The 24,358-nt window shown below is 38.8% G+C and overlaps 1 protein-coding gene across 1 annotated transcript; it reads left to right on the forward strand.

Annotated features, from left to right (window-relative positions):
* The first annotated feature begins 13,537 nt into the window (after positions 1–13,537).
* Positions 13,538–14,760, forward strand: LOC149201389 (heat shock cognate 70 kDa protein 1-like). Its single transcript, XM_089399712.1, has 2 exons — positions 13,538–14,066; positions 14,205–14,760. Exons 1-2 carry the CDS (start codon positions 13,745–13,747, stop codon positions 14,510–14,512), a joined length of 630 nt encoding a protein of 209 aa, XP_089255838.1. The 5' UTR covers positions 13,538–13,744; the 3' UTR covers positions 14,513–14,760.
* Positions 14,761–24,358: the final 9,598 nt, after the last annotated feature.

A 24,358-nucleotide genomic window follows, 5' to 3' on the forward strand; every position in this document is an offset into this window, starting at 1 on the left:
TTGTTGCCCGAGGCTTTTCACAGATTGAGGGGATCGATTATGAGGAGACCTTTGCACCTGTCGCAAGGTATTCTTCCATACGGACGATTCTTGCTCTCTCAGCGCAGATGGGATGGCACATTCATCAGATGGATGTGAAGACTGCGTTCCTCAACGGAGTCATTGAGGAGGAGGTGTACATTGAGCAACCCGAAGGCTTTGAAGTCTTCAGCAGCGAGTCGCATGTGTGCAGGCTCAAGAGAGCGTTGTATGGGTTGAAGCAAGCACCATGTGCTTGGTACACACGGATAAACAGCTATTTCACAGGACTTGGATTCTCCAAGAGCGAGGCGGATCCGAACCTATACCAGATTGTGGTGGAGGGTAAGTTGCTTATCATTGTACTGTATGTTGATGATTTGATTCTAACGGGTGATGAGCTGTTGATACTGTCATGCAAGAAGGATCTTGCTACAGAGTTTGAGATGAAGGACTTGGGCCTCCTTCACTATTTCCTAGGATTGGAAATATGGCAGCGCAGTGGTGGACTGTTTGTTTCTCAGAGCAAGTATGCTCGGGAGATACTGGAGAAGTTCAACATGCATGGCTGCAAGCTTGTTGATACTCCTCTTCCTGGAGGTTGGAGGAAGGAGGATGCCACTTCGGGAGAAGAAGTGGATGCCACTGTTTATCGACAGTTGGTGGGGTCGCTGATGTATTTGGTCAATACACGACCTGATATATGCTATGCAGTTAACCAGCTTTCACAAGCTATGGTTAAGCCTACCAAGCTCTTCTGGAAGGCGGGCAAGCATGTATTGAGCCACTTGAGAGGCACATCGGGATATGGATCTTGGTACAGACAGGAGGATGAGGTGAAGCTATGTGGCTTCACGGATGCAGATTGGGCAGGGAGCCCAACAAACAGAAAGAGCACATCAGGAGGGGTCTTTAGTATCGGATTGACAGTAGTTTCTTGGTACAGCAGGAAGCAGAGATCTGTGTGGATGAGGATGATCCTGGTCGGGTTTTTTGGGTCCAAGCACATCAGGTACCATCATATCAGAGATTGTGTGCAGCGGAGGATCATGTTACTTTCGTACATTCCAACGGAGGATCAGGATGCTGATATTCTGACGAAGGCTCTCACTAGGAGCAAATTCGAGTACCACCGAGGCAGGATAGGGGTTGCTGATAATCCATATCTTGTCAAGAGGGAGTGTTGAGATTGCAACAAGATGATGGAGCTTAGTGAAAAGAGTCGCCTAAGTGGGCCCGCAGGCTATTTTTGGCGCAAGTCTATTTTTAGACTATGTCTATTTTTAGACATATGGATCATGTCTATGTTTATGGATGATTGATCAAGTTGGGAAAAATAGATGGACTTCTATTTTTGATGAAAGTGTGAGTGATCACAGTGTGAGTGATCAAGTCTATTTTTAGACTGGCTGTCAAAAAATAGAAAAGTCAAATATTATTATCTCACAATAATATTTGGACTATAAACTTAATCTTATTCTCTTGGAGCACTTCAGTTTGAGCTACGGAAGTGGCACATGCAGCTGTCAGAAGGAAATTCGTTTTTCTTATGAGTCAGTTGAGTTGTTGCATGCATGACTTCAGTTAGAACTCAAGTGAGTTGAGTTTAGTGGACTGGAGGTACAGTTGATGGAGTTGTGTTCAGTTTAACTTAGTTAAACTGGTTGTAGTTAGTCTAACTGCAGATAGACTAATGATGAGTTGTTAAAATAATTATTAACTCATAATACAACTAAAGAATACATCAGTTAACTCAGTTGCATGTCAGTGCATGTTCAGTTCAACAGGGACAGGTGGTAGAGAATCAGATTGCTATCAGTTGTGACTATAGTTGTGCACCAGATCTTGCACAATCAAAGGATTGAGTATGCCAATGAGTTTGCTCACGTATTTGGCCCGCATTTTAGCATTTGCTCACGTCCACAAAGGGTGAGTGACTATTTTGCAGGTGAAAATCGAGTTTGGGAAGCAATTCTCATCAGTTCTTGAGCAGGTATTGAGCAGTGGAGGTAGGCAAGCAGCGGGGGAGATTTGGAGATCAGATCTGAGCTGTATTGTGTGTAACAGAGGTGGAGATACTTGTGAGAAGTATTATGTTGTGTAATGTTACATGACTCAATCATTAATATACAGATAGTGTGGGGTTTTTAGCGAGATGCTTTCCCCGTGATACATACTGTGTTAATGTGTGAATGCTCTTGATGTTTTATTGTTATTGATGCTGCTATATTCTTGATCAACGTAGAGGAGCTTATGTATTGTGTATGTTTTCCGCATTAGTACATGATCAGGATAATCTCCATTGAATATGTGTTAAATTATTCAAAATTTCTACAGAAACTAGTATTAGTAAACAACCTTTGGACAAGGGTTACATATGCCAAATATAATGCTCTGATGCACATCATGGACTGGATTAGAAGAACTCACCTAAATACCACGGGCATCTCTATTATCTGGGAGGTCGTCCTAAAAGCTTGGAACCCTATCAGAGAGGGCCTCACTTGGAGAATTCGATCTGGGTGCACTGTTCGCATCGGCCTCGATCCGTGGGTGGGATGTGGGGACATGCACTGCCTACCTATGGATCTCATACAGTATCTTCAGCAACATAACATTTCTTATATTGCACAAATTGCAAACTTGGAGAACACTTCTTTCCTCCAACAGGCCTAGAAAACTGCTCATCATTTAAACATTCCTCCTATTTGGACACAGTACTGGGAGGACTACACTCAAGCCCTCACTGATGCCCACATCCATATCCTTGAAGGTGACGATGAGATTATATGGGCTCTTTCAAAAAATGGAAGGTACTCGCCAAAAGAAGGATATATGAATTTGTCGACACCAAGGAAGCCTCTGATGCTTTTCAACTGGTGGAGACATCTCTGGAAGCTAAGGGCTCCTCCCAGAACTAGACTCTTAATGTCGACCATCCTATGAAACAAAATCCCATCTAGTGAAAACCTCCTCAAACGAGCACATTATGGTCCCCATTGGTGCAGCTTTTGCAAGAAGGAAAATGAATCCACTTCCCACCTATTTCTGGAATGTACAGCTATTTGTAACCTGTGTAATCTTATCCTCCCTCCCATCGCCCCTTCTACAAATTGGGCTGGCAATACTATTCTTGCGGCCTGGCAGTCCTGGTACAACACTTCATCATCACAAAAGCTTCAGAACCTCCCCCTTCTAATTTGCTGGACTATCTGGATTGCCAGAAACAGTTTAATTTTTCAGGACACAGTGCCGAACTGGGTTGTACTGGTGACCAAAGTCAAGGCCGAATTCTCCTCATTCCAAATGATCCTCCCCCATGTAATACATGCATTCCCACTCCTATTTAAATAGAATACAACAAACATGGGTTTATTTCGACGATGCAGCACAAGAGAAAGGTTGTGGGTGGGGGGGGCTATACTTCATATAAACCATCATCATTCTTATAGCATGCTCATAGGTTTCCGAAGATGCACTAACAATTCAACTAAGCTCCTTGCCGCAAAACATCTCATTCATTTCGCTTTGGAGAAAAACTGCAGAGATATACAATTATTTGGGGACTCAAAAATTATTTGTGACTGGATGAACAGGAAATATAGATGTTCTACTTTTGCATTAAATCACATCTTGGAAGAAACTTTGAGATTGATTTCATCTTTTGACACCTTTATATGCTCACATATTTACAGGGAGTAGAACGGAGCTACCGACAACCTATCCAAAGAGGCTGCGCTCGAGGAGTCGGGCATCTGGTTGATTAGAGAGCACCATGGGGAAGATTTCTTCCAATATTATCATCAACCATTCATGGATCTACAAGGTTAATTCATGCTTTTTGTTTTAGTTATTTTTTGATCAGTCACATACCTTTTTTGTATGTATATACTGACACTGAACATGGTAACAGTATGATTATTATATGGCTTATAGTTTTTTGTTTATTATTGTTGCCCCCTGCATGGATCAAAGGCAACAATATTGTTTATACATGACATGATCATGCACTGCATATGCACCAGCATCTACAGAATGTAATTTCCTTTTTTAATGAAATTACGATTTTTCCTTATGGGAAAAAAAACTCAACATCCAAAGTCCATATTTCTTTCTCAAAAGAAATACATTGGATATCTATTGAACAGGTTTGGCATGACAAAATGCAATCCTCTTACTACTCCAATGGAACAAAACTTAAAGCTTACATCTATTGAAGGAAAAGAATTTGAGGATGCAACAAAGTATAGACAGCTTGTAGGAAGTCTCAACTACCTAACTACTACCAGACCAGACATTTCTTTGTTGTTGGAATCCTCTCCAGGTTTATGAAAAAGCCTTGTGAGGGACAAAGGTCTACTGCAAAAAGAGCTATAAGGTACTTGAAGGGAACTCAAGACTTTGGAATCAAGTATACACAGGTGGACGACATCAGCTTGATTGGATACTCTGATTTAGACTTCGATGGAGACAAAGAAACTAGGGTATCTACTTCAGGATATGCTATGAGTCTTGGATCAGGAGCTGTGTCCTGGAGATCACGCAAACAATCAGTTCTAGCAGATTCCACAATAGAAGCAGAATACGTGGCAGCAGCTAAGGCAACAAAATTAAGATAAGCATGTGACCTCAAAAAAATGTTGTTTAGGGGGTCAAACTACTCTGGAAGTTTAGGACTTGAATGAATGCTAAAAATAGCAAATGCCGAAATAAACAAAGAAATAGATTAAATTGACTGGAGGTCTAGGTGGAATAGGTGGGTGGCCACCAATATCCACATGGATCAATCCTCCCCCCTTAGGAATCAATGTTCCCCATTGCGTGCAGAGCCTCTATGAAGTGAGGAAATTTTTGTTGAACCTAGTCCCTGGTGATGGAGTTGGCCTGCTTTGACAACTCAATATAGTTGGATCCTATGTTGGCCAGTGTTCTTGATCTATGTGTCCATGAGTTGATCAGCTGTGGCATGTTCCATGCAGTCTGGGTTTATCTTTGTTGGTGTCAGTTGTTCTACAATATTGGATGTGTCCAACAATGGTGGAAAGTATGGCCAAAGGCGGTCTACATTGAACACTAGTTGCAGACCAAGGAACGATGGGATGTTAATCTCGAAGGCATTGTCATCGATAAGCTTGGAGATGGTGTATGGCCCGTATCGGAGTGGGCGAAGCTAACAGTGGGGTCCAGTGAGACACTCCTTCTGCATATTTAGCCAAACTTTATCACCCACCTGGAACTTGTGTGACACTCGATGTTGATCATGGCATTGCTTGTACTTAGCATTAGCTCTGTCCAATATATCAAGGACCTGTTGGAAGATGTGTTGAATGTGCTCAATGAAGTTCTTAGCCCTATTGGCTTTGGACTGGACGTGAGTTGAATCTGCCTAAGTGGTTGCAAATGGTATGGTCACATCAATGGGACATAATGGTTGAAATCCCATCTCTACCTAAAAGGGGATTTGGACAGTTGAGTTGTGGAGAGCGTTGTTGTAGCTATGATGGACATAGGGGAGACTTTCATCCCATGTGCATGGATGCTTCAAGTTGTACATGAACAGAATGTGTACGATCATCCTATTGACAACCTTTGTTTAGTCATTAGTTTGGGGATGGAAAGTCGTAGACTTAGTAAGTTTTGTATCCAAAATCAACCAGAGACTTGACCAAAATGCACTTAGGAATCTGTTATCCTAATCTGAGATAATGGATTGTGGGATCCAAAAGTGTACCCACACTCGCTCAAAGAAGAGCTTAGTAGTGACCTTTGTTGTGATACTCTTCTTGCAAGTCGCCATGATAGCTATCTTAGAGAATCTGTCAACAACCACGAAAACATAATTGTTTCTATGCTTAGTAGAAGGAATTCTCGACATGTAATCCATGGAAATATATTCCCAATGTCAACTTGTTATAGGTAGAGTAGTATATATGCCTTATTTCTTGATGGTTGGTTTGGCAATGGCATAGGCGGTGCAAGATCTAATGTACTTCCCAACATCCTGATGAAGTTTCGGCCTTAAAAATACTTCTACAATACCGCCATTGTTTTCTCTACTCCTAAATGTCCAGCAACATGATTGTAGTGTGCCTCCCAAATCATCTTGGCACACTCTCTTGAAGGAACACATATGTTTTCGTAGTGGCATAATAGTGCATCCTGAAGGTGAAAATTTGGAAGTCTCTTCCCTTCCAAGAGTGTCTAGTATGTGCTGCTGAATTCTAGATAGCTCTAGTAAAGATGCGACCACCCCGAAGTTTTGTGTCCACAAGAGTCGAGAGAACAGTGATCAGCGCCATGCCTAGTGGTTAGCTGAGGCAGTCTGCAACATTATTATGTTTCCCTTCTTGTACTTAATGTTCAAATGGAACTATTTCAGGTAGGTGGACCATTTATGATAGCGATCATTCTACAACTTCCCTTGTGTCAGTATGAATTGCAGGGGTCAGTGATCTGTGTGGATGATAGTTTCGTTCACCATTATGTAATGTTTCCATCAATGGTAGGCCTACACAATGGGATACATTTCTTTGTCATAAGTGGGATACTTTCAAACTATGTCTGAAAGTGTCTCACTGTGGTAAGCCATTAGATGTCGTTGTTGAGTAAGAATTGCACCACTAGCATAGTTGGAGGCCTCTATCTCAACCTCAAATGGTTGTTGCAGTTCTGGTAATGTGAGCACTGGTGCACAGTAAAGGTGATACTTAAACTTGGAAAAATCCTTCTTTTGGGTTTCAGACCAAAAAAAAAAATCTATCTCTACCCTTGGTGACTTGACTTAAAGGCCAAGTGATATGAGAGAACCTCAACAAGAACCTGCGGTAGAAATTGGTAATACCCATAAAGATGCGTAGCTCTTTTAGATTAGTTGGGGCCAGCCAATCCTGAATGACTTGTATCTTGGTTGGGTCCACATTCACACCTTGCTCATCAATGATGTGCCCTAGATATTGAACATAGGTCATGCCAAAAGTGCATTTCTCCAAGTTTGCACACAACTTATGGTGTCGTAGGGTTCAAAGGACTTGTCAAATATGGTGGAGGTGTTCTTCTCAAATCTGGCTGAAGATCAAGATTTCATCTAAATACACCACCATGAATGCATTAGTGAAGGGTCGCAAGGTGTCATCCATCAATCTCATGAAGGTTGTGGAGGCATTCGTCAACTCGAAAGGCATTACCAACCACTTGAAAAGGACCTCCGATCGGAGGGTTCGATAGGCACCTGGTGATAGCCATACTTCAATTCAATCTTTCTGAAATATTTGGCCCCTTAAGCAAGTATGAAAGGTCATCAATTTGTGGGATTGGGAACCTATTCCGGACAGTGATCTTGTTTAGCGCCGATAGTCAATACAGAGTCTCCAGGTCCTATCCTTCTTTTATACCAGTACAATCGATCTCCCACATGCTGATGAGCTTGGCCTGATGTGCCATTTCTGCAATAGCTCCTGAATATGCCCCTTGATCTCATCGTTCTCCAGAACATAGCATTGATAAATCAGTCCATTAGGTAGCGGCATGCCCGGGGTCAAATCGATGGAGTGCTTGACCTGACAGTGTAGAGGTACCCTTGTAGGTGAGGCGAAAATGTCCCTGTACTCCTCCATGACCTTGTACATATGTTGTTGTTGTGTGGTGGAGCCCTGTCTAGAAGTCATGGCCACAACCTTCTTCTTTCCCTGAGGGTGTATCATAAGGAAAACAAATTTCCTGATTTGGGAAATAATATTATTGCATTGCTTTGCAGTGATCAAAGAGATGGCGGTAGGCGGGGCTACCTCCAGTATCATGTATAACTTATTGCCCAAAGTAATAATCACATAGTGATATCTAGACTCATATACAACATGTCGCTTACACAAGTACGGTTGTCCTAGTAATACATCACAAAATTCAAGAGGATCAACATCACACAGTACCTCATTTGTGAAGGGCTTGATGTTGTAGGGAAGGCGGCACTGCTGGCTGACATGGAGATCTAGTCATTGGTGAAGCCACTCGATGGTGTATGATTGCGAATGTACTTTTTTCAGTAGGCCCAACCACTTCACAACCTCTACTAAAATGAGGTTCTGTTGGCTCCCAATATCGGTGATGAACTACAGCGAAGAACCCTTCACCCACAAATGTGAGTGGAAGAAGTGTTCCCCCTCCTCTGGATCTTTAGGCTCATTCTTCTAGATCTTGGTGGTGGCCACGGTGGCATTGGACTCCGCGTCAACGATCTACTTCCCTTTGTCACTCCCCTTGTCGGGTTCTGAGTCAGAACCCGCTTCTGATTCAGAAGCCTTCAGCGCCGCCACCAATGACTGCTTGGCCTAGCACTCACTTGTGTTGTGAATGGAGCTCTTATGGAACTCAAACCATTTTCCCGTGTCCTTCTTTGGTTTCGTGGTGTTGTTCTTTGCTTGCAGCTTTGATGGTTTGTCCTGGGTCGCCTCTCCTTGGCTTTGGCCTTTACTCTGTGGTTTCGGGGTGCCTTTTCCTTGCTTTGGATTCACAAATCCAAAGTCTCGCTTCTTCTGTTTAAACTTTTGCTCGATCTTGAAAACATATTGGTATGCCATGTTGAGTGAGGATATTTCCAGAAACCCTGTCTCGTCCTGGATATATTTGTGTAGACAATCACGATACTTGAGTACCAAATTCCACTAGAATCCTTAATACCCAACTTCGTGTGGAGGGTATGGAAAACATTTGTGAACTCTGGCATATCTTCATCCCTTCCCTACCGAAGCGTGTTTCGATTTATGTATTTATCTTCATATCTTCCGACATGGTAATTGTTCCTTGATGGCATTTCGGAAAGAATCCCAAATGGGTGCGGCTAAAAACAATGATGATTCACTCTCGTCCTTTTGTTCACATTAGGTTTCCCACCAGTGCTTGACATGTGGGGCGGCTTTGAGAAGTGAAAATGTAATATTTTCCTAATTGGAAAATTCATGAACTGAAAAATATCCTTCCAATATATTCAACCATTTATCTATGACATCTACATCTATCTGACCCTCAAATATGGGAATATCAAAGTTAACTTGTACCTTAAAAGGAGTAGCACCTCCAGAGTGGTTTCTGGATGAAGATGCGACGCCTGTGGGTGGTCGTTGAAGAATCTGGGCAAATTTATCCATCATCACGTTCCTTTGTCGCTCGAGGGCTTCCTCAAGCAATATTTTGAAAAGATCTCCTACCCCCTCATCTTTCTTTTCTTCCTCCATGGGAGGTCGTCAGGGTTTGCAATGTTGGTCTTGTAAAGGTTCAACTAGATTGATCCCCAAATCCTTCTACCCTGACCTCATTGGGGACACGTAAAGAAAATAGAGAAAGAGCAGACTGCTATGGTACTATTGGTTCGAACTTAAACAGGAACACAAAAAATTACAAATATATCCATAAATACAGAGATGTATCAGAAATAACACTTCATTTCATTAATATCAAAATACTGAAATATGCTTACAAACAGAATCGAAATAAACCAGCTTGGTCGATGATAGCTTATCTCTGAGAAGAGATGTCGTGGCTACATGCCTCTGAACTATGTTACAATGAGGCTCAAGGGCCTATTTATTATTGAACAATAAGAGAAAACCCTAAACAACCAAAACCCTAACCCCAAGAGATGTAATGCCAAGAATTTGTGGGCCTCATTAGGGTTAGTTGGGCAGCCAACTTCTCGGGGTCATAACTTGGTCATATTATCTCCATTTGGCACGTATGAATCCTTGTTGGAAAGGCCTCCCCAAGTACTACAGGATTTTTAGTAGGCCCCTACCAATGGCTATAGGCCTATAGTGGACCTCAAAAAAATGTCGTTTAGGGGGTCAAAATTGCTCTGAAAGTTCAGGACCCGAAAAATTGCTAAAAATAGTAAACGTTGAAATAAATAAGGAAATGGATGAAACTAACTAGAGGTCCAAGTGGAATAGGCGAATGGCCACCAATATCTACCTAGATCACAGCTGGAGTACACAAGAAAATTGAACTAATAATCAGGAACTTTTTATCGCTGGGGGTTAAGAGTGATATAAAAAAAAATAGCTTGGTAAAATGGAACCAACTAATCGTATATTTTGAAAAAGGAGGTATCTCCATTCGTCTTTCTGGGTTAATGAATATTTCCTTAGGAGATAAGGTGATTTGGATATTTATAAATGGAGAATCCACTTGGTGGAAGAAAGTTTTAGAGGCAAAATATCTTAACTACCCTCGCCAATCCTTTCTCACTGAAAAAATGCCTATCAGACCTTGCTCTCAAATTTGGAAATTAATCAAAAAATCCCTCCCTCTTGTCAAAGAAAACAAATCAAGAATCCTTAGGGGTGTTCGGAACATAAATATTTGGAGTGATAGTATAATGAGAAATCCTCTTCTCTCAAACCTTCATGGTATTCAGGAACTCAAAAATTGGATGATCAACAAAGGAATATGCTCTCTGGAAAGAATATCATATTGGAACCAGAATGACAATTCTTGGGATAGCTGGTTTCCTCCAGATTTCTCCCCAGACCTCAAACCTCAACGGGATACCCTCCTGTCTCATATAAACGGTGCATCTCCAATCAGTTATGGCCAACAAGACTCCTTCAAATGGAATCCAACAGGAGGAGAGTTCACAGTCAAATCAGGGTATTCAAAGCTTCAAGATAATCAAAATCATCATGATTGGTCCCTTTGGAAACTAGTTTGGAAGATTGAAAGTCTTCCAAAAATAAAAATATTCATATGTACCATGTTAAATGGGAAAATTCTTACAGCAAAAGACCTAAATCAAAAAGGCATTCTTGGCCCCTCTCGTCGTCCCCTGTGCAAAGAAGAAGAACAAACAATCCAACACATATTTTAAGGGTGCATATTTGATCAAGAATGTTGGACCTTGTTGACTGGACTGTTTGAAGCAACTATCAACACCTATCTCACCATCACTAAATTCTATTCAAATTGGAAAGACAAGTACCCATACTCCTTAAAACACAAAAACTTGATAAAAGGGTTTTGGAACAGTCTTCCCTCTTTTTTATGTTGGAAAATTTGGCTTACAAGGAACAACCAAAATTTTCAAAATATCAAGCCAGAAATAAGGAAGTTTTTTTCTAAAACTTGGGGGCTAGCAACAGAATTCCTTTTTGCAAAAGGAGTGAAAAATATAAATTTCAGTCTCCTCCAACACGAAGAAAAAATATGGATGAGTTTAGTTTCATACAGGGCTCAACACTTCAGAACTGTTCAAATAATAGCATCAAGTAAATACAAATATTGGAAAGTTCACCTTAAAGAAAAGGAATTTCTGATGTGACTGAGTACTCTAAAGAGGCCATGTTTATTCTTCGATGGGGCCTCAAAATCAAATCCAAGGCGAGCAGGTGCTGGTGGCTATGTAATGGATCAAGAAAATAAAAATGTGATTGTTTTCGAATGGGGTCTTAGATCAGATTCCAACAACCAAGCTAAAGCATGTGCATTTCTTTTTGGATCTCAAATCCTTAAAAGAAAAAATTATCTGAACCCTATCATCTTTGGAGATTCTTCAATTCTAATCCAACTAATGGTTAAGAAAGAAAGGTCGAAAAATGTTGGCCTTGGGAAAATAACAACCAAAATTCACCATCATCTGAAAAATCTAGGTAATGTCACCTTCTACCATATTCTGAGAGAAAATAATAAGGATGTTGATGGTTTCTCTTCCCCATGGAGTTTAAAAATCGAAAATGAAGTCTCTAATCAAACCATCCCCTAATTCCTCTCTTCCTTATCATTTTTTGATATACCACCTCGTTCTCTGGATAATCATCCTTAAGATATTGCTCTATCCAACCCCTGTCAGCTCTATTATCCTAAAGCAATATGTCTCTATCCCAATATCCTTCTCAAGTCGCTCCTCTTATGACTCCTTTCCTCCTCGTGATCCTCTCTTCTTTGACTCTCAGATAACGCATTTGACTCCTCCCTCTTTATTTCCCTACCCCTTCTATTCTCCCCTATATCACGTCCCTCCCTCTTTTGTTGGTTGATCTTCCAACACCTCCTTCCTATCCCTCAGCTCGGTGCCTTCCCTTCTCAGTGTTCTCCTTCTACGTTGGCAATACTTCCCTCTTCTGGTGCAACACCCTTCTCCTCCAGCGACCTTCCTTCATTTCTCCAAATGGATCTATTGGACGATCCTCCTAAGAGTCAACCTTGCACCCACTGCAAATCACACAAGGTTGTGTTGGAACATAAAAAATCAACGCTTGAGCAGCTTCGCAGTCAAATAAGATCAAAGCATGCTCTCATCTTTCAGCAACTTAGTAAACACAGGGAGGAGTTCGGAAAACTCAACAACAGATGCACATTGTCAATTTCCTAAGAATACTGTCAATTTCATAAGAGAAGTAATAGCAAAGAAGCTAGGGGAAATTTCCAACACCCTAGATCGAAGCACCAAAAACCAGCAACAAGAGGGGAAAATAATCAATCAATATTAAAAGGAATCACAAATCTAGTGCATCTGCATAATTTTTGTATTCATCTAGAAGGATTCTTAGATCTAGTTATATTCTGATCTTTATATTTTGCTATGAAATGTAAATGTAAATTATTGCTTCAGCAGTATGTCAAGATCTCCACGCTTGGTATTGTAGGCAAATTAAGAATTTATGAAGTAAACTTAGCAGCTAGAAAAGAAGATGCAAGGATTTTGTTTTCATATCCTTCCTTGATCTCTTCATCTTTGTAATTGGAAACGCAACCTCCCATTTCTTTTTGGATGAAATTCAAAATACCCAACTTTGTTAAAAAAAATACTATTATTAAAACTATATTTTAGGAATTAAATGATTATTTAAATTTGAAAATAAATTCAAAAAAACAAAAGTTTTTCTTAAATTTTGTAATTACTTTTATTAAAAATTTCATACATTACAAAAATCAATTATCTCATATTTCAAATTTAATTTTTTTTTGTATTTATTTATAAAAATAAAAGTTTTATAGTTGATTTAAAAAAAATGTAATTTTAAAAATAAAATAAAATTATTGTTTTGCAAAATGATAATGTCCATAACAAAATTAATTAAAATTTAATTTGCAAAATTATGGGATAATGTTATATGAAGCATATGCAAGTTAAATTAACCATAACCTAAGTATTAAATAGATTAAATGATATTAAAACTAAACATTGTTTTACAACTCCAATGGTATATAGCTAAGATGACAAAAAAACCCACAATATATAACTCCAATTGTGGATATCTGACATGACCAAAAAAAACCATAATAATTGAAGTTTTGTATTTTGGGTCATTTTCATTAGATAAATCCTTGTTTTAGTTATCTATGAAGATTTTGTATTTAAGTCATTTTTATTTAATAAATCTTAGTTTTAGTAATGTTCAAAGATTTTGTATTTTAGGTTGTTTTTATTTAATGAACCTCAATTTTAGTAATCTTTGAAGATTTTAGGCATGACAATGCAGATTTAAGGCAACCAGTAAATCCCATGCTATTGGGCCATTAATGCATAAGATTTATTGGTTGCCAGTACCTTATTGCTACCATGAGCCATGAAAGCCATACATATCCATGGACATTCTGGCAACTCCATCACTCTACCTCCGGCAAGCTCCAGTATTCAATGTAATTAATGCAGATATAGTACAGCCCGACCCGACATCCATCGTAGCACTCCTTCCTAGCATATTTCAAACTCAGCCAGCGGGAAATTTCAAAATTTGAAATGAAATATGGGAGGGACTGTATGAATATTTCGAAAATCCGTAGGATCACTTCTCATATTATCTTTCAATTGGCAATTGCCTGTCTGAGCCATGCTCAATCTGAGCAGATGAATGGAAATGGCGAGGGGCCGGAGATCGGTATCGATCTGGGGACGACGTACTCGTGTGTGGGAGTATGGCGGAATGGCAGAGTGGAGATCATCGCCAACGAACACGGGAATCCAATCACTTCCTCCGTTGTAGCCTTCAATGATAAAGAGCTCCTTATTGGAGAATCCGCTGAGAACCAAGTTGCCAGAAATCCCCACAATACAGTTTTTGGTCAATAATCATCAACTACCATCTATACGATTTTATTTGTTACATTCTTCCTCTTTCCGTCAGAATTGAATATGTTTTCGGGGTCTTTTGTTCTACTCCGATATTTTCATACTGAGTTGTTTTGTTAACATATTGCAGATGCAAAGCGGTTCATTGGAAGGAAGTTCTCTGATGCGTGCGTTCAGAGCAATTTGGGGTCATGGCCTTTCAATGTCATTCCAGGAGCTGGTGATAAGCCCATCATCGTTGTGACATACAAAGGGGAGGAGAAGCATTTTGCAGATGTTAGGATAGATTTGTTCAAGAAGTGCATGGAGACGGTTGAAAAATGCCTGAGGGGCGCCAAGATGGACAAGAGCTCGATCCATGATGTGATTCTTGTTGGTAGGTCTACTATGATTCCCAGAGTGCAGTCCTTATTGCAAGGAACTCTGGAAGAATATTAACCCAGATGAAACCAGTTTGTTTTCTAATATTAAATACTCTTTTCCATCGACTCCGAGATTTAATTGTCTTACACATTAATATCATTTAAAACGTTTATTAACAATTTGTTTAAGTGGATTTAAGCAGTATCGTGAACATCTGAATTCTGATCAAAGGCCTTTATGTAGAAGTTCTCGACTGTTATTATCAATACCAAGGATCTCTCAAGTTCTTGATTGTTCTTATCAATACCAAAGGCATGGATCTCTCTAACCGAAAAATTAAGGATGTGGCATCGATCTATCACAATACATATTTTGGCTTCAATATCGTTTCAATATACATTCTGTATATCATTTCGATATATATAGTTTTGTCTATATCGTTTTAAAAGGCTTCAGTATCGTTGAACAATATACATAGTTTTCTATACATCGTTTAAACCGATATAGTTTTTTATAGTATTTTATTTTTATTTTTTTACACTATAGTTTTCTTTTGCATCTCGTAGTTTTCACTCTAGTTTTCCTCTCTTGAATTGTATAGTTTGCATTCTGTTGGCGATTCCGTATAATCTATAAGTATGATAAATTTATTAAGAGTAAGAGTTTTCCCTCTTGCATGGTATGGTTTGGATGATAAATTTATTAAGAGTAAGAGTTTTCCCTCTTGCATGGTATGGTTTGGATTCTGGTGGAGATTCCGTATAATCCAGAAGTACGATAAATTTATTAAGAAAATCACTAGCAAACACATTATTGTATAATTTTTTTATTACATTGTAGAGGAAATTTATTACAATATTAAGAGTAAATGGGATTATATATTGCATTTTAATATATTTTGTATTATTATGGGCATTGTTTTATATATGGTTTTGTTTTCTATTATGTTTGAATTGATTTGTACAATTTTGTTTTCTATGGAATAAATGAACCTGTAGATGAGAAACATGAATATAATGAAGCTATTAATAAAGGAGAAGGTGAGTCATTAGGGGACATGATTTTGGAGGAAATCCAGAGTTGGTGATGTATTGAGTATTTTGAATTTAGTTTTAATACATATGAATATTAATATATAAATTCAGCTTCAATAGAATATGTTTTAAATTGGGTTTCAATATAAGTTTGACTTTTCTCTTTTAATAAACACTTTGTTATTAATAATATTTTTTGTTATAGAATTTGCCTATATTTTTTTGATTTATTGTGTATATGCATTAGATTCATCTTGCAAGCTAGGTTCTCTGTAATAGTTTGTTTAACAATTTTGAATTAGAGAGTACATTTAGTGAATCTAAGAATGCATCTAGAGAATTTAGGAAACATATACTCACAGAACTGTAACTTTTCTTGATTACTTGGTGAATGTCCTTTCGCTCAAACTACGCTTTCTCCTTGACTTCCCTATGGATTTGAGCATTTGAAACACTTTCGTATTCAACCTACATACTCCACTATCCAACACTCGTATTCCACTTCCCACAATTGTTACATACACTAATTGTATATATTGCATACTCCACACCCTTGCACAAATAAGAAAAACGTTTGAGGTGTGTTGTCAAGGCATGGCCTCATTGCACTTCCCACCCACTCATTGATTCCACTTCCCACTAACGGTGACAAGTGGTAGATTAATTGTGTGACATAAATAAGACTGGGTGATAATTTTAGAATTCCACTTCCCACTAGTCTCACACATGGTCTAAGGGGTGAAATTAGGGAAAAAAATATTTTTGCATTTTAGTTATGGGTTGATTCTACTTCCCACTAAACATCATATTAAAGCATCACAATATTTTTTTAATCATGCTTTATATAATTGAAAAAGTAAAACATGGATTATGAAATAAGATAAAGTTAATTTGATTGATATAATTCATTGGTATAAAGAGAATGCAAGAATATGCTAGCATATTTAATTCTAGACCATTTAATCAAGATTTTAATAATAGATGAATTAATTTGCCAATTTCAATAAGGTTTCATTAGGGTGACGCCTATCTTAGTAATTTCCTTTGTCAAAACTTTATTTACAAATTTATTTAAAGATTCTACTTTCCTTGCATTTTATTAGGCTATCAAAGAAAGATTATTGGAAACCATTTTCCCTTTAACCCCTATTAGTTTTCTTTTGACTAACACAATTTTAATTTTTACCTTTTGAAAATAAAATATTAATTTTTGGATAAAACACAAAAAATATAAAAACTCTATTGAATACGAAGCCCATTAATAATTCTATTGAACAATAAGCTCATAGTCTTATTACTACTTTCCAAAATGAAATGTCAATTGTATAACCGCCCCATGGATATATTGCATGTATGTTGTCTATGATAGTTGGGGTTTTTGGTGATATGTATAACCACCTCAGTGATACCTTGTATAATGTTGGCTATAGTTGGGTATGAGGGTCTAGTTACTTCATTTTATTTTCCCCTATTTAGTTCATTTGTGAGTGGATGCAACACCACCACTAAGATTTGGTGTTCAGTGTCATCATTCAATGCCAAGGTTCGATCCCCTCTTGCTCCATCCTTTGTAGAGAGTTTTTAGTAGCGAAAATGAGCATTCACATTTGAAGTGCATTTAAAGTGAATAAAAACATTTTGACTATTTTCTAATTTGTACCATATTATTTCATTATGTAGTGTGTTGTTCCAAAAATATTTCCTTCATGTGCTTGCACCTAGTACATGTCATGTATCAAATTCAAATATTATAAGGCTTTATAGTTCGATGGACTATTGGTTGGCATGAAATTTTATTAGTTTTGAAAATATGTTTATTTCAATTTTTTACATATACATTTACATATTTATGCGCTCTGAATAAAATGCATTATTTAGAAATGGGAAAAAGCGCGAAGGTAAATTTGATCACTTCTTTCAATTGTGTTTACATGGAACCCAATACTTTGGTTGATAAATTATAAAAGAGGGACTCTAAATTTTAGCACATCAAGCTAGATTATTCTACTTAAGTTTATGAATGCTTTTTTTATCAACATTATTTCTAAGTCAACAATTTTTTCTTGGATTGGTGTATATGTATTATATGTAATAGTTTAGTCAACATTTTTTTTGGATTAGTTTATATGTATTATATGTAATATGCAAAGCCATCTCTTATACGCCCACCAACCACAAGTCGTCGGAGTGTGGGGGGGTCTACTATACATGGTTAGTCTCATGATAGATCACGTAGCCCAAGCAAAGTGTGTGTTCCACTCATACATATTGGCACCGACACCAGTCGGAATGTCAGAGGCAATGTTTCTATATTTGTTGACAATCATGTTACATATAGTGGACCATCTTCACCTTCTACAGGTGCATTTTTAAATCCTCTTTAAACTTTATGTGTTTATGTCTTGAAATTGTCTTTAATTTTTAAGTCGTATTCAATTGATGTGTTTGAATTTAATGTATATGTTATTATGTTTATGATTTACAGTCCCTCAACAAGGTGAACTTGGGGATCACAGTGCAACGTTGATCCCTCCGTGGGACGATGCTATAGCCAATATCACACTAGAGGATGTTGTGGCCTAGCATACATGGATCACACAAGAGTTGGATAAAATATGTGCTAGTTCACCTACTAGGCATAGTTTGTCTTTGATGCTAGATAACATCAATAGGTTGATCGAGACATACCACAAGGTAGGCCCACAAAGTCGCCTCCTACATTCCATACAAAGGATTAGAAGGTAGGAGGTTAGAGGCCCACATACTTGAGAGGCAGTGAAAGACACCACCAAGGACATTGATGTTTGTGGGGAGTTATTTGAAATCCATCTAGAGCGTCGTGCTAGACATCAAGGTTTGATTCCACTCAAATATTTTAAAAATGTTGACGCAGCCCCTTTTTTTTATGATTGATTCGTTAGAGCTTGGGGCCAATTCCCCCACCATGACGAGGTACCCCTTTACTTTGCAAAGAATATATATGCAGAGTTTGTGCTACATATGAGGTCGAATTACACTAGCACCGGATCTGAGTTCTATGGACCCATCTTGGAACGTACCTATGATCATGACGAAGCTCGTAGGGGCCCTGGGCATGTACCACCACCTCTGAGATTGTTTCGACTACCGTCTCGGAGTGTGGTATTGTTGACGGCGCTAGAGGAGTCTTTGCAACTCAATGCTAAGACCAGGAATAACATTACAGATAGCATGCAGACGACATTAGCCAGTGAGCATGCAGACATCATTGTTAACAGAGCTAGAGGAGTTGTTGCAACTCGATGCTAAGACCAGGAATACCGTTGCAGATAGCATGCAGATGACATTAGCCAGTGCGCATGTCACATTTCATGGAGAGATAAGCATAGCACCACCATTTCCTCATGACCTTCCAGTTCCATTATATGATGATTCATATCTCATGAGTTTACTCGTTGACTAGTTTTTGTCATATGCATGCATGTGTCGTGATGCCATCTGTGACACTTGGAGGGTGAAAGACCCGTTTGACACTGACATGGAACATATATATCAAACTTTTGACTCTTATCGTAAAATTATACATAATTATTTATATTTATTTAGTTCTTATTAGATTGCATTTATATTAATAAGTTCATGATAACATGTAGACACAACCCAACTACATGGATGAAGTTATGAGGTCATCCAAGGGGGAAGTTGATCAGCGAAACCAACCTCCACCAATGCATCTTTCCATGGATTCTCCTCCACCTCCAACTCATAACACTCGTTTGGGGGAGAGTCACTGTGTACAACCACATGAACCAACAGTGGAGGTAAACTTTTTTATTCCTAAGATTTTGAATTTTTTTTTTAAGTTACACATATACTAATTAATAAGTAGACTAATTATAATTTGTCTTTTCCATTGTGTGCACAAACCTGGATATGCAGAGTGTTGGCAATGTTGCATTTATGTGGATGCATTAGTAGGATGTTGGATATAGAGGCTCCATCAATGCAGGGCCCAACCTCTAAGCCATAGGCAAGGGAGCACCAAACCCATTCATCAAACCCCCATCCTAGATGACTTGAATTTGGACTCAAGTGAGGTCAGTAGATTCATATATGTAATTTAATGTAGTTCAAAATATTTTATTTCCAATTTGTTTATTTTTTACAAATAATGATCTAATTAGTTTGAATTTGAATGTGGTATATTCTGATCCATGGCGGCAGATGATGTGGATAGGAGGCAGCTGCCTGCCCTCTAAAAGGTCATCTCACTGAGAAGCTCGACGATCGCAACAATTTCCGCAGAGGTTTCGCCCTCCGATTTTCCAACGATGTGCAGGACAAAACGCACATCTTTCCGTGGCTTCTGCCTTCCAAGGCGATCGATCTCCATCGCAGACAGCGACGGGTTCTGCTGGATCTGGTTGCTAATGCATTCAGCACCAGATTAAGACGATATCCAACCAAACTGTTCTGTTGGTGTCGTTATCATTCTTTTATATTTTTATTAAATCAACTTGTTTTTCTTTATTAATCTTTAATAAAACAAATTTATTCTTCACTCCTTTTCCTTAAAAAATTTCCATGGGCAAGCTCATGAACAGGTCATATCGTAGTCAGTTTTGGTGGGAAAGAAATTGGTTATTATAGCTTAAATTCAAATAAGTTACCAGATTATATCATACTAAGATTTGGTGAATTCAATATAATCCTTAATGAGATTAAGGATTTGACAATAGCCCGTTGGGAGGAAGATTTGAAGTTGCTAAAGGTAGTAAAAAAAAATTCTCAGGTTTGTTATCTGTTCACACAGATACAACCTTCATCACTTTGACCTTAAAGCAATAGTTTATGGCTTCTCTCGTTTAACAAATTTCTTATTTTCCGAATTTGAAAGTCAAACGACAAATTAAGAAAATAGAACCGGAAGCTTTGAATTCAATATACTCCATATAATCGTTAATGAGATTAAGGATTTGACAATAGCCCATTGCGAGGAACATTTGTAGTTGTTAAAGGTACTAAAAAGAATAAATTCCGACCATATCCCTATTAATTGATAAACATTACGAATACCAACCGACAGACGTCTTGTTCCTCATAATATGCATGTCTTAAATTAGGAACATAGTAGCATTGTAGAAGAAACTTCATTAACAACAATAGAAACATTATACAATATTTGTTTCAATGAAATAGTCTGAGCTTAATTCAGTATTCGGGCCGTGTAGGGCAATTAAAAGACAAACCATAATAAATAGTACTTTTGGTCCTAAGCTGCTCGAGCTAACAACTCTAATCCAAAACAGAGTATCAAAGGACTGAAACATGCATATATGAAAAACCCTTCATACTAATTTAAACTAGACTCGTGAGCCATAGACCAAGGATTGACGATCGAATCCCGTCCCCAACCTCATAGCAAGTTTGAAGTAGTATCATATCCAGAGGAAATCCAACCTGTGCATACGACGAAGAACCTGGTGAGGGCACAGCCTTCAGGTGTTGTTTCCAAATAAACCAAGGGTAGTAGCATACCTGCGATAAGCAACCATGTTCTGAGTTGAGGGTTAAAAATCCTGAAATCTTAAATTTAAAAATAATTGAAATGATTGATAAGAGTGTACCTGTGGATGAGGAGCAATCACTAAACCCTCGTTGCCATCCTGTCAGTACTAGTCGTGTTACCCTGGCTCGGACCTTCAGAACGACATAGCATGAATTCAATCAAAGGAAATTGTCTTTCACGAATCTCAGAATGGTTTACCTAGGCCATTAACAACCTCCATCCGTCCAACCTCCTGAGAGCCGAGCATTCAAGCCTCTCTGAGCGCGAAAGCCCAAGGCTGTCACCACAAACCACCATGCACAGTCAATAAGTTGAGGCATGTCACACACCAATACAAAAGTAATTTTTTTTTTACCGCCGTATAAACATGTGAATATATATACATTCTTTGGATCTTCGCATTGCAATCAAATTATAAACATTATCATTGACAAACAATATAACAAGGAAGACTTTAATATAAAATCGTTCTTATGTTTCAATTGGTACTTTTACCCGCTCATACAAAGTCGATATATGACTCACTGTTCTAACATCTGTCCATGCCCGTGATTCATTAACGATTATATCAAGGTTGACTCATGTTATATCTCGAGTAATCAAATGGTAGGTACGTAAGGGATATGAGTGGCACTTCAGTCTTAAATGTTTTTATGGCAATTTCCATTCATACGTGCTGGTTTATTTCATCGAGGTTAGCCGAGCCGCGAGTCCCGTCCGGCTCTGATGCTCACCCAGCTGGCCTGCTTAGCATCGTCCATTTGGCACGATGAACGGCCGGCCTCCGGCTTGCCATGCGGCCTCCGCGTGCTCGGTACTCCACACCGTCTGACAGTCTCGAACTTACCATTTCACCGCTGTTTCCCGGTTCAACCACTGGCGATCGAACGAGGGAAATGAGCCCGCCCAAATCAAGGGCTGCGATTGAGCCATGAGGCGGTGGGTGCTTTAAAGGCTTTACTATGTGGTTACTCCTATAGTTTGTTTTCCTTCTCATTGCTGAGTGCCTCCTGTCACTTACGGCTTCATGGCGCTCCGGCTTTCTCAGAACTCCTTACCTCCAAGCGGCCTGGTGCACTGCAAGATACCTCTGCCCTCCATCACCGGATCAGGTATCGACTTATCCTTTTTTCAGGTTTACCGCTTTTCTTATTTTTCCATTCTCATGTTTCTCACAGGTTCTCGAACTTTACAGCTTTGGTTATAGTTACAACTCCTCCAGCTTTTGTATACAGTTTCTCTCGGCATATTTATGAGTTTTCTGGTTATGTTGATATTCTCAGGGAAAGAGTTCGATCGTTGAACCAGCGGCGTTGGAAGACCTCCTCCGCTTCTCTACCAACTCGTGTCCAGGTAAGAGTTTCTATGTGTTTGATTTGTAGGCTCGTTTGGCTTTTCTGTGGTAACGGCTGAGCCGCTGACCGTTTGAACAGGATGTCGGGGCCTGCTCAAGCTTCGGAATCCCTCCGCCCACACAGGGGTTTCCTCCCATGGGAAATTCCACGTTTCCCCTTCATATTTTATTGTTTATAAAGTATCGGGTTTTACCCGCCAGCACTCAGGCGGTAACCTCCATTAAGAGGCGCTGTATGCCCATCCTGTAATGTGTAACTTGATTCCTTGCTGTGGACTGTTGATATGGGTGGCGGACTAATATTTCAGGTTTTTGTTTATATAATACTGTGCTCGGTTTAATCTTGGTTTAAGAATTAATATTGGTTTGCACAGGGACCTTTACTTGGCTCCAGATCTGTTATTCGATGTATACTGGGCTTGCTGCCTTCTCTGCAACTTTTACTGTGAATATAAGTCTTTGAACACTTATCTCTGTTCGTTTTTCCCGTATATATATTCGTTTCTATGTTTAAGTCTTTCTGTGTCAATGGTTCTGGCAATTAAGCCCCTGCTGGCTATCAATATTTAAGCACAGCTTCGGCGATTCCTTTCGGAGCTGGGGCATCTGTTAATAGGTGCTATGCATGCATGTCGGCCACGGCCCTACCTCCGTTCCTCGGAGACTAGGGTATTTATGTCCGACTATTTCGTTTCCTTTCTGCATGCCTATATATTTAAATGTTGAAGCTTTATAATGTATAATGGTTTACTACTTCGAATTACTTGCTCTGCTCCGCAAATGGTTGAATGGTTTTTTTTTTTTTTTATTGATAAAAGGTCTGGGTGTTAACCGTTGCTCTCGGTTCGATGTATAAACACATCGCTCATGCACGGTGATGGATTCTTTTGTTTTATTTCATCTGGGATTACAGAGGATGGCTTACACAGTAATACTTTCCTGTTTTATTTTCTTTCTATCGTTTATGCTACCGGGATTTTGATCGACATATTTTCACTAAATATATTTGACTGAAAAATCCAGTTCAAACTCTGCCAGTTGCGCAGAGGCTAGGTTTTCTTTTAAAAAGAATGTTTAAACCTTTTCCTTTCTTTTACTTACGAATCAAGTAACATTAGCTTGGGTGAAAATGTATTCCCTAATGTCACTAATCCTACTACAGAAATTCCTAGAATTTTATTTGATTTGAATGAGTCACCTATATTGGGCCCAGAAATCCAAACAGAGCTTCTACCATGCTTTAATTCTCCTCCCATTCTAAATTATCATAATGAAACAAGCAATGATGATTTAGATAATTTCTCATATAATGTTGAAACAACCAATGTACGACCAGATAGTGCATTATTTGAAGATGATGAGATGAAACGTGTTAACTCATCAACTCATGAGAAATTGAGATCCATAATACCTACAAATTTGGAACAGGCATATGCATTAAACAACTTGGTAGACAAGGTATGTCAAGAATACAACAAAATGTTTTTCAATACTATAACTCCATCCAAGATCACTACCAAGAGAAAACATAGTTTCTTGAGCCCAGTCAATAAGAAAAGGTGTTGTGGTCACAAGTCAAATGCAGGGAAAGATAAACTACAATTTGAAAGGGTTGGACGAGTTCGTGCAAAAAAAAAGAGCATGAATGAACAGCTGGAGATGTCTTCTCAACGACAAAGAACTGTGGACCACATGCCTGAGTTAGTGCAACATTCTATTATACACAAAAATGGTAAATATGATGTTATGCATTTTTCATGTGAAATATGATATACTATCATTTGCAATGCATAGGCATAACTATATGAACTTTTTTTGTTGTTACAGTTGACGGGCCAACTTGTCGACTCCAATTATTTGATGAGCATGTCGATGAAAGAAACTATAGCATTGGGAGCACTTCTCCAATCAGTACTATCCCAATTCCCTCCCCGAGGGTGCTTCCCCCTATTGTACAACCAATGGGGATGTATTGTCGGCCACAC

Source organism: Pinus tabuliformis, chromosome 2_1 (assembly GCF_031772625.1).
Source record: "Pinus tabuliformis cultivar Carrire ecotype Pingquan chromosome 2_1, CPIR1, whole genome shotgun sequence".
Lineage (NCBI taxonomy): Eukaryota > Viridiplantae > Streptophyta > Pinopsida > Pinales > Pinaceae > Pinus > Pinus tabuliformis.